Source organism: Acinonyx jubatus, chromosome A1, assembly GCF_027475565.1.
Source record: "Acinonyx jubatus isolate Ajub_Pintada_27869175 chromosome A1, VMU_Ajub_asm_v1.0, whole genome shotgun sequence".
Lineage (NCBI taxonomy): Eukaryota > Metazoa > Chordata > Mammalia > Carnivora > Felidae > Acinonyx > Acinonyx jubatus.
Genome location: NC_069380.1, coordinates 139,375,664 through 139,391,626, shown reverse-complemented (window position 1 = coordinate 139,391,626; position 15,963 = coordinate 139,375,664). Strand labels below are relative to the sequence as shown.

General features: G+C 44.0%; 1 protein-coding gene and 1 non-coding gene across 10 annotated transcripts; both read left to right on the top strand.

The window, feature by feature from the left end:
• The first annotated feature begins 1,123 nt into the window (after positions 1–1,123).
• ZBED3 (zinc finger BED-type containing 3) lies at positions 1,124–14,735 on the top strand. 9 transcript variants are annotated; one of them, XM_027039644.2, is made up of 5 exons: positions 1,157–1,262; positions 4,194–4,331; positions 7,564–7,636; positions 9,144–9,279; positions 10,116–14,735. In XM_027039644.2, exon 5 carries the CDS (start codon positions 10,133–10,135, stop codon positions 10,841–10,843), a length of 711 nt encoding a protein of 236 aa, XP_026895445.2. In that variant the 5' UTR covers positions 1,157–1,262; positions 4,194–4,331; positions 7,564–7,636; positions 9,144–9,279; positions 10,116–10,132; the 3' UTR covers positions 10,844–14,735. The 9 variants fall into 9 exon arrangements, with proteins under 9 accessions (XP_053080158.1, XP_026895441.2, XP_026895423.2 ...); XM_053224188.1 differs by having other exon boundaries at positions 1,164–1,262; positions 4,146–4,331; XM_053224183.1 differs by lacking the exons at positions 4,194–4,331; positions 7,564–7,636 and adding an exon at positions 9,899–10,029 and having other exon boundaries at positions 1,124–1,262.
• Positions 7,299–7,436, top strand: LOC113594927 (small nucleolar RNA SNORA47). The gene has a single exon (XR_003415419.1). It is a non-coding gene; the product is annotated as a small nucleolar RNA SNORA47 (small nucleolar RNA).
• Positions 14,736–15,963: the final 1,228 nt, after the last annotated feature.

Here is a 15,963-nt window from a genome sequence, read left to right as displayed (position 1 = left end):
TAATCTTCACATTGCAAAATTGTCCCTTTTAAGACATCCAACCAGTCTCTTCTGAAACCATTCTTGGAATGGTAAGGAGAAATTCCATTAATAGGCTTTGAAACTTAGAAAAATGTCTAATTTATAGAAAAAATAAGGTTGAAAAAAAACTACTTGAACCAAAGCATATAAGTGGACTATATTATTGTAACCAAAAATTTCCTGTCCTCCTTTTAAGAGAATTATACAATCTCTGCCCATTGTCATATAACTTGCAAGGTTTCCTTTTGAGAGTGTACTTTCTGGCCCCACTGACAACAAGCTTTGTCATATGACTTGCTTTGGCCAATAAAATGTGAGCAGAACTGAGGTGCACAGAATGTGTTTTAAGTTTTAAGAGCAGCACCTACCAGTGGTGTATAAGAGCTGATTGTAACATTTCCAGAAATTTGGCAAGCCACTTGTTAAACTTGTTAACAGTAGCTTGTTATAAGTAGCTTGAAATCAGCCATGGTGGGTTTTTACATCATAGGTGAGTACTTACATCATGGAAACAGCAAACACTACAAACCAGGACTCCTCTTCCCTCAAAGTTGATTCCAGCACGTGGTGAGGTGAGTGTGTCCCAAAAAAGTTGATCTTTGAACCTGGAGCCTGGAGTGGATGAAACTAGTGGAATAGAGCCAAAGATACCTGCAGCAGATATAATTTGCTTGAGAAATGAATCTTTGTTATTGGAAATCACGGAGTTGTAGGGGTTGTTACCTCAACATAATCCATGAAAAGGTGACTGATACCACTAGCTAGCGTTGTTAAGTTTTAGAGCACCAACGAGCCCAACCTTTATCTGTCCAGACCGTGGTTCAGTTGGCAACAACTTGAACCATCAGACTCCTTGAACCTGAAAAGATGCAAACTGCACTCAGACTCAAGATAGGAATCCAGGTCTTGGAAGGTTAATGTAAAAGTATAAAATAAAAATTACATTTTCTAAAAGCACTAAACAATTGTATCATTTTTAAACCTTGGCAACCACAAGTCTGTCACTCGTGGACCTGGATAGTTAAGAAGTGACTCCCCAGTCCTTTCCCCTATAGGCCACACGTTACCACCCCACCCCCACTTTTACCCCCAGAAGCGTGAATTGAACGCTGTGTCTTTAAGGGAGACGCGCGCAGTGGTTTCCGCACAGGACAAAATGTCTGCGAGGATCCTGGAGGCGACCGGGCGATCCCAGACTTCCAGCCCGCCTTCCGCTCCCGCCACGCTTCGGGGGTGATGGGGTGAGTGTGCGCCACCACGCATGCTGTGGCGCTCCCGGAGGCTGGGTCAGGGCGCGGCAGGCCAGGGGTGGGGGGAGGGGACCAGCCACAAGCCTCGGGGCCGCAGGTGAGCCTTCGACCCGCAAACGCCAGTGTCCGCTATTATCACAGGCTGGCTGGTGCAGAGGCCGCCGGACGTGCCCTTCCTTCGCTGTGGTCAGGTTGTCCCCGGTGTAAAAGATGCGTGTGGCCCCAAAGTCTGAATAAAGGCACCAATCAGCTTCTTTTAGCACCTCATTTTTGCTCCTCCACAGTATCCCTTCAAAAAAGTTATTTGGGAATATCGAAAATCATCTGCTCTCCTTTCTAGTAAAATTGCCTTTTTTGCAGTCACACTTTTAACAGTGCAAGTGGTTGGGTGCCCTGTGGTGTGCTCTTTCTCTGAGATTATCTTAAGGTCTCAAATTTTGGAGAAGAGAAAACAATGCGAGCCAAATGCTCAAACAATCCCTGCCCCCCACTTCCATGATGCTCAAACAAAAGAATTTTCTGATCCTCTCTGAGTACACAGGAGCAGTTTGCTGTAACTACTGACGGTAGCCAAATGCCCCAAGCTTACCAAGCAAAATTATTTTTCCTTCCATGAAAGAAAAAAATAACCACCATCCGAACTTCTAATTAGCCCAGACTACATGGATACGGTGTTTAAGAGAAACTGTTGTAGAGCGAGCTTAATAAATTAACATAATTAGAGTAATTATTTTATGCACTTCGCATTAATCTATTATTTGTACAGCCTTTTTGGCCAAAAATAGCTTGAGGCAAAGGACAATAAAAAGGATACAACAATGTGTAAAATGGCCAAGAGCCAAAACAAGGAAATTCTCAATTAAAAATTCTTTGTTACAAAGGCCTTCAAAGTAGGACAGCTTTAAATTCTTCTAATTCATATCAAAGTATGCATTTTACAAGACAAAATGGATCAACACCCTTCTTTTCAGGAACATATGTATTAAAGTAATGTAGGCCTGAACTAAAGGTCCACTCCAGGGTAGAAAATTTTCATTTAAAAAAATGCATTAATAGAGAATACATCAGAGCCTTTTAGCTAATGGTAGAGGTATCTAAGAGTTTGGCTTAAGACATGTAGAGAACATCTCTGACTCTCCATATGATTAGTTGTGGGTCCAGTAAATTTTTTTAAAGTCCATGTGTAACCTTTATCTAATATTTTCACACTTATCCCTTTCTTGCCTGAGCCAAGTATCTACACTTTACTTGGTTTTTAACTTCATCAAAGTCTTCAGCCTGGTGATTCCAGACTAGTTTTTCTAATTGTCTCGATTTGTTTATAAACAGATTAATTCATTAATTAAATTAGTAAACTAATATTTCTACAGAGATGGACAAGTAACAGATGAATGAATTGTGTTTTCCTTGATATTTGGGTCAATTGTCAAGGCTAATTATTTGTTTTAATTATTATGTTCTGTTTTGATTAAAGTTACTGGTGGATGAAGTAAATGAAAATGTTTTTATTGTTTCCACACAAATCTATGTGGATTTTGCATTAGTGTGAATTTCTTACTAAAATCCAGGCTCAACCTACACATACTTGTTTGTAATCCTGCCAGATTAATCCATCTGAAGTGATTGGCCTTGGGTGTGGAAGGACAAATACAGCTATAATTCATTTGTTATTCCCTTTTGAGAACACTGCCTGGTTCTTTGGCCTTTAGCCTGCCTAATATGTTGTCTATGTTCAGGTTGAAGTGTAAAATAAAAAAATTAGTTTGTTTTATAGGATGATTTTTAATGTTCCAGTCATGTTTATGCACATACCCACATATTTACACAAATTACTCATCCAGGTTTTGATCTCCCTTATTCTCTATACTGGTATTCAGGGGGGTCATACTGAAGAATCTACATTTTAATCTGATAGGTTTTTAGAAGACGGGAACTTTAGAGAACTGCAAATAAAACTTTAAATGCAGTTTGAAGTAATTCGTGTGAATTTATTGTCTTCCACAGACTTTAACTTCTTACCATCCCTTCCAGATAGTGGATACTCAAATGAAACTCCCTTTGGGAGAGAGCAGAGGGTGGTACACTACTACTCTCTCCTCTTCCATGAAATAACAAAAATCTGCTTTTCTTTCAGCTTTTTTCCCTCTGAAACTGGACTAAAAAACTTGTACTGTTCATCTCATGCTAGCCACTTTTTTTTTTTGTTTACTTATTTATTTAGAGAGAGAATGTGCACATGAGCTGGAAAGGAGCAAATAGAGAGGGAGAGAGAATCCCAAGCAGGCACCATGCTGTCAGCACAGAGCCCAACGTGGGGGTCGAACCCACAAACCAAGAGATCATGACCTGAGCCAAAACCAAGAGTCAGAGGCTGAACCAACTGAGCCACCCAGGTGCCCCTAGCTACTTTCATTTAGCATCAAGAAATTTTATTTTAGGAGCACCTGTCTGGCTCAATTGGTAGAGCACCCGACTCTTGATCTCAGGGTCTTGAGTTCAAGCACCATGTTGGGCATGGAGCCTAGTTAAAAAAAAAAAAAAAAAAAAGAAGAAGAAGAAATTTTATTTTAAAATATCAGCTGGAGGGCACCTGGGTGGCTCAGTCGGTTAAGTGTCTGACTCTTGATTTTGGCCCAGATTATGATCTCAGGGTTTGTGAGATCGAGCCCCATGTCAGGCTCTGTGCTGACAGCATGGAGCCTGCTTGGGATTCTGTCTCCCTCTCTCTGCCCCTCTCCCACTCATGCTCTTGCTTTCTCTCAAAATAAATAAATAAACTTAAAAAAATAAAATATGAGCTTGGAGGTCTAGTTATAAGACTAAAGAACTTGGTGAGAGTTAGCACTAGTGGCAATGTGTTTTTGGGCCCTGAAGGAGGTGGAAAGGGAAGAGATGCTGAAGCAGGAATCTCTGCATGAACAGTTGTATAGGGTCCCCAAGGCCTACCCTTTCCCCAGCATGGACACCGTGTGATGGAATTCACCCTCATGAGTGAACACTGCTCTGACCTTTACCACCTGTATCAGAATTATTGCTGGAAGCATCTCTCCTCACCAGACGGTAAGCTTCTGGAGGGGATGGACTATGTGGGTCTTCTCTTGGCATCCTGGGTAGTAAGCCCTTGCCTGACCCTGAGCAGGTGCACAATGAGCAATTTGAATGAGAATGGATGGAGTGAATGGATGTAAGCAAAATAATCACATTCATTGGCACCTTTCTTATAATTTAAAAACTGTTTAAGCAGAAGAGCACCTAGGTGGTTCAGTCTGTTGAGCATCCTACTTTGGCTCAGGTCATGATCTCCTCGTTCATGGGTTCGGGGCCCATGTTGGGCTTTGTGCCAACAGCGAGGAGCCTGCTTTGGATTCTGTCACCCTCTCTCTCTGTGCCTCCCTCACTCATAGGTGTATATTCTCTGTCTCTCAAAAATAAACATAAAAACAAAACAAAAAAACCACCTCTGTCTTAAAAAAAAAAAACTAAGGAAAAATTTAGGGAGTTCTTATTTTTCATTTTCTTCATATTAGCTAACCATAAGTTAATAGGTGTGTGTTTTTGTTGGGTACTTGGTAAGGAAGAAATGCATATCAAAGGGCTCCAGGAAACCAGACCTCCCCATCAATTTTTTTTTCCTCCATCATTTTCTACCTGAGAGGTGAGCAACCTAATTTGCATGCAGGTCAATTTAGGAAATGAAAATAAATTTGGTTGGGGAGGGAAGGTGGATCTGTGATTCTTTGTTTTTTATATTCAAAAACCCTCAAGGGAATTCTTCCAACTTAAACTACCTATTGTAGTGAATAATAGAATGTCAAAGAGAGAAATAACACTGCCTTTAGCTACTAAGATCTTAATGTAGGCATGTATGAACAGTAAATGCTGGTAGCTTCTTTTTGCTCATGTCTTGAATTTATATGATATAGCACTGGAGAGTCCAATAGTGAGATCATCTGCATTATTTGATTTCAGCCACCAGTTTAGAGGCAGATAATCTTATCATTTCCCTTGACAGATGGGGAGATTGGGACTTGGTGAGCTGGGCCTAAGAAAAGTAGAGTCAAGTCATTACATTGAATACAGTGTCCCTTGAATGCCTGCCTGTGCTAGGGAGATGAGTGAGGTGTGGATCGAGACTCTCCTTCTGCTCAGGCAGGGCACAGCAAACCACCTGATATCGAGCAACCCTCCACACTGGGTTCCTTCCACGGCCAGATGGCAGCACCCTATGCCCCATCGGACTGATCCTCCAGTCTCCATAGTTAAGGTTGCTTAGCCCAGCCTGAGCTCACATACCCAAGGATTGTTTCATTAAATTATTTTGTATTTATGCTGTCACGAGCACTCTGTGAAGGCATGTACACAAGTTCTGTCTTTCCACAATGTCAGCTTTATTCAATCATAAAGCAAGGTTAACATAATTGTAAAGCAGATTCAGAATTCCAAACTCAAAGACCTTTCACTACGCATTTAACTTGGTGTCGTACATGACACGCAAAACAAGAAAGATACAGTAAGGATAAGTTAATGAATGAAATGCGAAGTCAGTCCATGAACACACAGCTGGGATGAGGCCTTGACCAGTATGGGTCCACTCAGCGCTTCCTGCTTACTGTGTTCAAGCAGTGGAGGATCTCCATCACTTTCAGAGATCAAACGAGCAGAGCCTTCAGTGGCAGTTGCCTGATACCAGTGGGACATAGAAGGGTTAGCATCTGGAGAATCTGGCAGTTTGCCTCAACAATCTTCCCTTTTTAAACGAGTTTCATCAGTCTAGCCCTTTCAGACTTCTTCTGGGTCTAATGATTATTGGTTCTCGTTTCTTCCAGGCTCCCTTGGTTTTGCTGGTTATCAGTTCTGGGTGCCCCCAGGCTGTTAACAGTTTTAGCAGTATCTGTTCTCAGCTCATCACCCTTGTCTGCTTTCTTGATTCATTACATCCTTGCCTGACATGAGTGACTCCATCTTGCTCTCTACGTATGTACAGACCCTGCCATATATGTAGTCTACCTAAATGTGTCCACAGATGTGCATGCTTTCTCAGTACCTTTTTCCTCTTTTGTGTTGGATGCTTCCCTTTCTCCTTTCACACTAGCTGCCACACCCTCAACCGTCCCTCAACCAACCATGTATCTCCTTATTTTTCTTCAGATACATATAAAATCTTAATATATCCTACACAGATCTATATATTATTTAATAATAATGACATATTATACATACTTCATCTGACTTTTCTCCCTGTAGAATTCCTCCAGAAATCCCTCTAGATCATCTAGCAGAGTTCCAATCCATGCTTTGAATGGCTGTACAAAATTCCCTGGTGTGAACACATTATTTACCCAGCTATTCTCTGACAGGTGTTCCCATGTTTCCAGTTTTTTGACATCCCAGATAATACTGTAGTAAATATCCTAATACATTACTTTACGTATTAGTACTTTTAGTTCTACAGAATAGATTCCCAGGAGTGGATCCCTGATTATATTTATTTTTAATTAATAGAAATTGCCACATTGCTTTCTTAAAAGCCTTCACATCTCCACTAGTAACGTATGAACGTATCCTTTTCTTTGCCTCCCTTCTAGCTTTGGCTGACAGACCTCTTCATTTTTGTTAGTGCGACAGATCTGAGACCTTATTGTTACTTTAATAGCACTTCCCTGAATAGAAGTGATGTGTATCTTTTCACATATTTCTTGGCCATCTAATTTTGTTCTTAGGTCATTTGCCTATTCATATTTCTTGCCCATTTTTTATTGGGTTATTTGTCTTTTTCTTGACAGTTTGTTAGAGCTCTTTGTGTATTAGGGTTGTGACTGAAGATGCTAACTAAGGCTTCTCTTCCAAACCAAGATGGTTGGCTAGGAGGCTTCCCTCCCTCTGCACTGTAGGAAAAGTCGAAACAAGCTGAGGGGTTGTTTAGCAGAACTAGGAAGGCTGTTATGACTTGTGGCCACAGACTGCTGGTCACCGTTTAGATACTTAGTCTGAACAGAAGACTGTATTGAACCAGAATGTAGCCGTATGCGGAGGACTGAGAAGGTGAGGCAGTTCAGTACTGTGCTGCCTTCCACCGGTTAAGACCTCCGAGAGCGAAGGCCTGCCAAGGCAGAGGATGTCCCTCTGCTGCCCTTGGAGGGGCAGCGCTGTGCTGGCCGACATTTGTAGTGCTGCTTGTCCATGGCTCAGATGAGGCAGTCCACTAAGTCTAAGTCCACTAAGTCTTAATTCTGATTAAGACATCAGAATCAGTGCTTCTCACTCTTTTTTTCCACCTTCACTCTTGTAACAGATGGCATTCATGTATGTGGCACTCCTCTGGGCATCCCAGATTTTGAAGAAACCCAGAGACATCTTGCAGGGAGGTAAAGCATGACTAATTGTTCACCTCTGGTACTTTTAGGGGCACATCAGTAATGATCACTCTCAGAGTGTGGCACAGGTAAGACAGTCTACAACTTATGCATAGTTTTCAACCCCCAGCTCAAGAAAGCATATCAGAATTCAAAGTAATAGTCTTGATATTCTAGAATACCTTTAAATCTCTTTTAATTTATAAAAAAACAAGGATTCATAATACTATTCTCTCCACTTTTGTTTATGTTTAGCAATAAAACAAGGAACTCTGAAAAGAGAAGATTCCAATGTAGACGAAATGGAATTCTAAAAAAAATTTTTTTAGGTAAATTTGGGTAACAAAAACAAAGTCTAATACTAAAACCTGGTCTGTTGACTACCCATAATGTTATATAACCATAATGTTTACTAAGCGTAAAGAAAATTATCCGTGAAAGTCGTCTGTAACTCCCCTCCTCATCCTATTACTCCCTTTTTGTGGACTTCAGGGATTTAGTAAATCTCTTGGAGGAAGTCTAGCCTTTAATTTTTAAAGATGTTTTATAATAATTGGCCTTCATGAGTAACCATATTCAAATCAATGCCTAATGTATCAGAAGATATGTAAATAGCTATTTCTTTTGTTAGAAGAAGCCTGGTACTTACTTGTCTTTTTTGATGATTCTGGTAAATTCCTTCTTTTTTTAAAAATACAAGCGATATGTTAAAGGTCATGCCTGAGCCTGATTAGACTTGCTTGGTGGGGGAAAAGTGAGCTTTGGAAAACTGTAATGTATCTGTAACAAGAATCTTAGCAATTGAAATAAAAGCTTACGCTAAACACTACTGCTATTATAGCAACTTATTTTTCCAACTTTGCCTTCCATCATTCCCAGTTAACGTTTAACCAAAAAGATTCTGGAACTTTATCATCTGCACTGCTGCTGGTTCAAAGCCTGACAGTATGAATGGGCACTGGCTATCTCACGGCACATCTTGGCCTTGATATTCCCCCTGAAATAAATTCTCAAAAGAGCTCCAAGTCTTCCTCATGTTCTCTTACTATTTTTAAAGTTCCAGAACAAAGTTGTTTAGAATCACACATTTGGTCCTTTGTGAAGCTACTTTCTGAAGAATCAACTTCACCTTTTCTATTCCCCCTTGGTTGGTAGGTTATTGCTATGATAAATTGTTTTTAACAGAAAAGACTTTGCAGCGACAGTCATTGGGTTGTGTTTGGATCCTTTTAACAACATACACATTGGACAGAGCAAGTAGCTCTTACTTTTCTTTATTTTGTTCCTTCATTAAAAGTAGTGATCAAGCCTTTTATCTTTTAAATATATAGAAGGGAACACTGCATTGTGATGAGCAATAAAGAAAACAAATTTTGTTTTGTAACTGGAGCACCTGTGACAGGGTCAGAAAACATGAACACTCGAACATGGTGCTAGCCAGCATTTCTAGTATCTGTGTTTAGGGGGCGGTTTGCTGAATTTCTTTTACTCACTGCCTGTCCTCTGAATTTACTCCTAGCACTGCTGATGGTTCTTCAGAACTCAGGATTCCTGCTCAGTGTGTCCACCTGAGAACTTACATTGGCTGGAAACCATGAGGCAATGACAGGGACCCCCCAAGGCCGACAGGACATGGCCTAATACCTAATTTAAAGGTAACGATTTAGAAAACTGCTTTGTATTTTTGTTTTCCTAAAGACATACATTTTTAAAACTAAAGTTTTAGTGGTTTTTTGTGCTGCCATTTTCCTCATAAGCACGTTGTTTTTAAATTCACAAAACAAAGACTTATTTTGAAAAAAGTTCCCTCACTGAGAGGTTTTTAAAAGGCTGTTCAACTGGCACTTTCCCCCCTAAAGTGTAAGAAACACATTTTTCATTCCCAAACCTTTCTTTTCAGCTCGTTTCTACAGTTTGTTCCCTAACACTAAGAAAACAAAACGGAGCCTTGCTCTTATTCTGAAAAGGCAGTACATTTTTAAGGAGAAAAGGAAAGGGGCGCCTGGGTGGCTCAGTCGGTTAAGGCTGTGACCTCAGCTCAGGTCATGATCTCACAGTTCATGAGTTCGAGCCCATGTGGGGCTCTGTGCTGACAGCTCCGAGCCTGGAGCCTGCTTCGGATTGTGTCTCTCTCTCTCTCTCTCTCTCTGCCCGTGTCCCGCTCACGCTCTCTCTCAAAAATAAATAAAAGCATTAAAAATAAAAAGTTAAAACTCATACATACAAGAGCACTTATTTAGCTGGTTTTTCCACTGAAGAAGCTTGGCATCCCAGTTTTTAGTGTAACTACCCGCTAGCTGCGGACCCACGTGATTTTGAAGAGCGTTCCTAGTTCAGGGAAGAAGCCCTGGACACGTTGAACATTTTCTGAGGAATAAACCGTTAACACTGAAAAAGAACCCCAGGTACTACCCGAACGGAAGGGGTTTCCTCAGTTGTGAGCGTGTGTGTGGCTGGCGGTTGCCCTTACCTGTTTCTCCCTCGAACGCAGACGCCGCCGCGGAGAGAATGAGGAGTGACGAGCCGACGACGCCCATGGAAGACAGCGGCGCGCCAGACGACGCTACGGCGCAGGGCGGCCCGTGTCCCGGCCTGGCCCCGGCCCCTCCCGGCCGCCTGGGGGCGCCCTACTGCGAGGCCTGGGGCTACTTTCACCTGGCCCCCGCGCGCCCGGGCCACGCGGCGGGCCAGTGGGCCACCTGCCGGCTGTGCGGGGAGCAGGTGAGCCGCGGCCCGGGCTTCCACTCGGGCACCCCGGCGCTGTGGAGGCACCTCAAGAGCGCGCATCGATGGGAGCTGGAGAAGAGCTCCGCCCGCAGCTCGCCGGCCGCCGCCCCGGGCCCGCTGCCGCCGCCGCCGCCGCCGCCGCCTCCTCGCGGGCCCTCGGCCGAGGGCGACTGGGCGCGCCTGCTGGAGCAGATGGGCGCGCTGGCCGTGCGCTGCAGCCTGCGCGAGCGCGAGCTGGCGCGGCGCGAGGCGGCGGTGGAGCAGGGCGAGCGCGCCCTGGAGCTGAGGCGCAGGGCCCTGCAGGAGGAGGAGCGCGCGGCGGCCCAGGCGCGGCGGGAGCTGCAGGCCGAGAGGGAGGCGCTGCAGGGGCGGCTGCGGGAAGTGAGCCGCCGCGAAGGCGCCCTGGCCTTGGCCTCTACTCCGCTGCAGCCTCCGCTCAAAGAAGAGCCCTTGGGGGAGAGGGACGGCTACATAATTACCAAGGTCCTGTAGGTCTGGGCCGCTTTCCACTCCCAACCCCTCCCGTGCCAGCGCTACTCCAAGAGTGGTCCACGGATCAGCCTCACCTGGGAGCTGAATCTCAGGCCCACCAAGATCTCCAAATGTGGACCCTTGAGAAGCACTTAGGAAACCAGAGTAGAACCAAAAATCACTTAACGCTCTGTGCCCCGCCACGCCCCGGGATGCCTGGGAGCACCAGCTCCAGGGGCCTCCTTTGCTGTTGGGCTTCGGTGCAAGGAGGTGGTTTTCCTGCAACTCCTTTCGGAAGGACAGCTCCGTCCTATATTACCCGGAGTCCTGTAACTTCCATACGTACTAAAGACTGCCACACCACGTGACTGGACACCCGCCAGGGCAACCCAGGGTGGAGGGAGCACGGAAATGAGGATCGAGCGTTTTATCCAAGGAGAGTTTTATTCGTTCCCTCATGAATAAATCTTTGGCAAGTTGGTTTTGCCAGGCACGAGGTTCTGAAAAGGGGGCCATTTAGCCTCCACAACTGTTCTTTACCCTGTCATCCTAGTGCCTCATCAGAGCAATCTGGGAGAACCCCTGTTTGCTCCCCAGCTTGAAGAGAGCGCACCCCGGCTGTTCCCTTTCCGTTGAAGACCCAGTGGCAGCTGTGGTGCGTTTGTGCCTTAAGCTTCCTTACTAGCAAAACATGAGCTCCTCCCTCCTTAGGAAGGGAGCTTGGTTCCCCACAAAACAGTCCTCGCTTCTGGGCCACAAGAGAAGACATCTCTCCCATCTGAGGTCACCTTTACTTCTTCCCGTTTGCCTCCATTCCTCTTCCACCTTTACTGGACCTTTGCTCCATTACCGTTTCTCCTTTCCTCTGACTCATTCCCTCTCTTCCCCAGACTACTCTGGTTCCTCAGCAACAAGTCTCCCCTTGTACTAAAAAGAAAGATTTGCCCAGCTTGACTGTCCCCAGCTTAACACTACCCAAGAGGGGTCCAGTTACCCTTGCTGCCTGTATTTCCTCCCCATACTTAAGTCCTTTCCTGGAGGTCAGCTTCCCATTCTACACTGGACCCGTAAGCTGAATATAATTTGTTTTCAGCCTTCATCTTGCTAGTAAAATGAACACCCACATATACCCTCCACCTAGACTGAACACTTAACATATTGCCTTATTTTCTCTGCCCTCTATCCCAAACATACATGGCATTTCATCCCGAAGTATTTCAGTCTATATATCCTAATAGCCTCTAATACAGAGTCCTTAATCAAAATTCCCCATTGTCTCAAAAATGTCTTTTTATCTTTCTTACAAAACAGGGTCCAATCAAGGTTCATACATTACTTTTTGATAACTTTAGTCTCTTTTGGTCTAGAATAGCTCCCTTATTACTTTTTTTTCCATGACACTTTTTTTTTTTAACATTTATTTTTGAGACAGAGCATGAACGGGGGAGGGTCAGAGAGAGGGAGACACAGAATCTGAAACAGGCTCCGGGCTCTGAGCTGTCAGCACAGAGCCCAACGCGGGGCTCGAACTCACGGACCGCGAGATCATGACCTGAGCCGAAGTCGGCTGCTTAACCGACTGAGCCACCCAGGCGCCGCCCCTCCATGACACTTTTTGAGAGTCCCAGCCCTCTGGCTTCTAGAATGCCCTTTATTCTGGGTTTGTCTGATTGTTTCCTTAAGCCAATTTATGCGCTCATTCTTGGCTCATCTGCCTCTGTGCCAGTGACTCCTGACTGCCTCCAGCCTCACGTTTTCTTCCCAAGTTCTGGCTTCATGTCCAATCCCTGCTGTGTGTCTCTACCTCTGTATAGCATGCCACTGCAGATGGAAAGGGCAAATCTCTTCAGTTCCACATCCCCACCCCTCACCCGATTATAACATTTATGGGGCTCTGAGAAAGTATTAGGTATATACTGCACACTGTACATGTACCATCCGACTCTATTCTCACAGCAGCTCCTTGAGGAGGTAATACTGTGCCCACTTACAGCTAAGGAAACGGAGATAGGGGCTAAGTAGGTTGTAAGTAGTAGCTTTGAGATCCAAATCCAGTCTATACCTCCAGATGCCCTGTTCCTAGCTGCTGCACTATCTCCCTTGCTAGTCACTGTGTGAACACCAGTTTCCTCCCTAATTCCAAGTATACTGGCACCATGTGCCAGAGCTGTGCCAAATGCTTTAGAATAAGTGCATGGGCAGCAACCCCATGACCTAATTATTCTTATGCCCATTTTGTAGAGGAAGAGACAAGCTCAGGGAACTAAGTAATGATGAGGTAAAGTGGGATTTGAATTAATCTCACTGAGGGACACCTGGGTGGCTCAGTTGGTTGCGCATCCTACTCTTGATTTTGGCTCAGGTCATAATCCCAGGGCCGTGCAATCTGTGTTGGGCTCTGCTGAGCATGGAGCCTGCTTAAAATTCTCTTTCTCCCTCTGTCCCTCTCCCCCACTCACACTCTCTCTCTAAAAGAAAAAAAGAAAAAAGGTTTGAATTCATCTCACTCAATCCTAGGCCCCTAATGTACTGAGGCTATTTCTATAAAGTGTTACACCTGTCTTCCTTCTGATGCCACCTGCTAAGCTCAAGCCTCACTTAGCATTCATCTGGGGTTCATCTTCCCATCCTCGTCTTCCCCAGTTGCCCCCTTCCGAACACTCAGCTTGGCCAAAGGAACTGTTCTAAGCCAACATTGATTATATCACAATTCCTGCTCAAAGCCCCCACCCCCAGCCCCATCACCCATCGTTAAGCTTCAACTTTGTGGCCTGACATTCAAGTGCCCCCACCCTGGTGCCAGTCTTATCTGTCCCTTCCCCTACATGTACTGTATGCTCCAGCCAAACTAGACTCTTTGTTCTTCCTGACATGTCCTGTCCTTATGGCCTTCCCTCCACTTAAAATGCCCCCTCAAACTCTGAGTATGAAAAATCCCACCCATTTCAAAGACCATGCTCAAATTTGACTGCCTGCATGTAGCTTTCCTTGATTTCTAATTTAGAGACGATTCTTTACTTCTCTGGGTTCATGGCATTTTGTATGTAAGTGTCCATTATTGGGCTGTTTGGTTTGAATCCAATCAATTGTACTAGTACGTCATTATCAGGAATGTTTTTCTTAAAACATTTTTTTTTTTCATTACACAACCAATGCAAATGCAATGCCCCAATCTAGGAAGAAATCAGAAAACAATCCCCCAGGGAGCCTGGGTGGCTTAGTCAGTTAAGCCTCTGACTCCAGCTCAGGTCATGATCTCACAGTCCGTGGGTTTGAGCCCCTCATCAGGCTCTGTGCTGACAGCTCAGAGCCTGGAGCCCGCTTCAGATTCTGTGTCTCCCTCTCTCTCTGCCCCTTCCCAGCTCACGCCGTCTCTCTCTCTCCTTCAAAAATAAACATTAAAAAAAATTAAAAAAAACAAAACAATCCCCCAAAGTCTTGTCATCTCAGTAAAACTTCTGTTAACTTTTTAATGTATTTTATTCTTTTGTATTCCATAATTTTTACATTATTCTAATAATAGTATGTTATTTCTATTAAGGATTGAAATTTAACTTCTTCACGTGGATTTGAAAGTTGGGCTATACTATAGGAATTTGAATTTTTAGAAGGGAAAAAAAGCTCCTACCAATGTTACTCTTCTATTCCACCAACTGTTAGAACCGTTAATACCAGCAAAGACTGAGTTTCAGAATTTTAACTGCCTCCTCAAGAAAGATGACTAATGGGAGCACCAGTAGCCTCTGTTTAGGGGACAGGGGAACAATATCAGGGGCCTGATAACTTAGTGCTGGTTGTGGGAGAGATTTTACTTTCTCTTTTATATACTTCTGCCTTGTTGTACTTTTTTTATACCAAGCACGAATTACTTTTATAATCAAAAATAAAATAATTCACATTTCTCAAATGAGAACTCCTGACCATCAGCTTTCCACTTCCTTAGTTAAAATAAACAAAACCTCCAATACAAGGACTGATGTAATCCCCACTTTTAGAAAAGCCCAGAAAGAAACGTAGCCTTTGTCCGGTCTATCATTTGACAGAGGGGGGAAAAAGAAGCCCCAGGGTGGCTTGCTCTCAATCAGAAGACTGCCGCTATGGTGGTTCACCTGACTCCAACCTCAATAGATACTGTGCCTCTTTGGCCTTGAGGACTTACCCTGGCTTGTCCAGCAAAGCATGAGGGCTGTCAGGACTCATAAGCCTGCATTGGCCTCTCTGCCTGTGTGTGACACAGTCAGCTCACAGAGTTATCACTGGCAATGGGTGATAGGGACACACCTCGCCTATATTGGCCGGGCTTCCCTGACTTATGTGCCTGGGCTTACTAAGAGCGTTATCCAGGTGCTGCCTTTGAGAGCAATGCACACAGTGGCGAGGTGGGTGGCTGGAATGGGGATGCACAATGCCCTGAACCCAACTCCTGAAGGCCTGCCATGACGTAAAGTGATCAGTCACTTCTTTCAGTTAAAATCTGTCAGGGAGGAGGGGGAGGCAAAACAGAGTACTAACAGCCAAGGCTGAAACAGCTAGGGCCCTTTACACACCTAAGCTATCATTCTGGGAGCTGCAGAAGGGGAGAAAGCTTGGCTTGGTTTGAGCTGAGTTTCTATTTTAAATGACTCCATGTCTTTAACGTCTTGGAAGGAATTCATAAAGACTGGGCTTTGGTTTTGCTGCCACTCATCAGGGAACTATATATCTAAATGTTTGAACTTCTTACTTTTCCACAACCTGAATCTGTTTCTTTGTCTGAAAAATGGATGAGGTCATCATTCAAGTCCTCTTTGGCTGCTAACATGGTATGATCCCATGAAATAGTCAAACATCAATTGTCCTTTGAGTCAATGAGTTGTTCTATTTAACTGGATTTTCTTGTTAATTGCAAATTTAGAAATAAATGTTGAAAGTGACATGCCTATTAGTAAAAAATAATACTAGTGGGTCCAACTTCTTCCATAGTACTGAGGTACTAACTCTATCACTCACTCCCTAGAACTGAAAATGTGTACAGCAGTAATGAGTACACTCTCTTGTACCCACTCTTTTTGTCCTCATGACACCCTGCAGGTAGGGCAGGTTTAGCTGTCCATATTTTACAAACGAGATCACATACTCCAACAAGGTGACGTGGTCTTTCA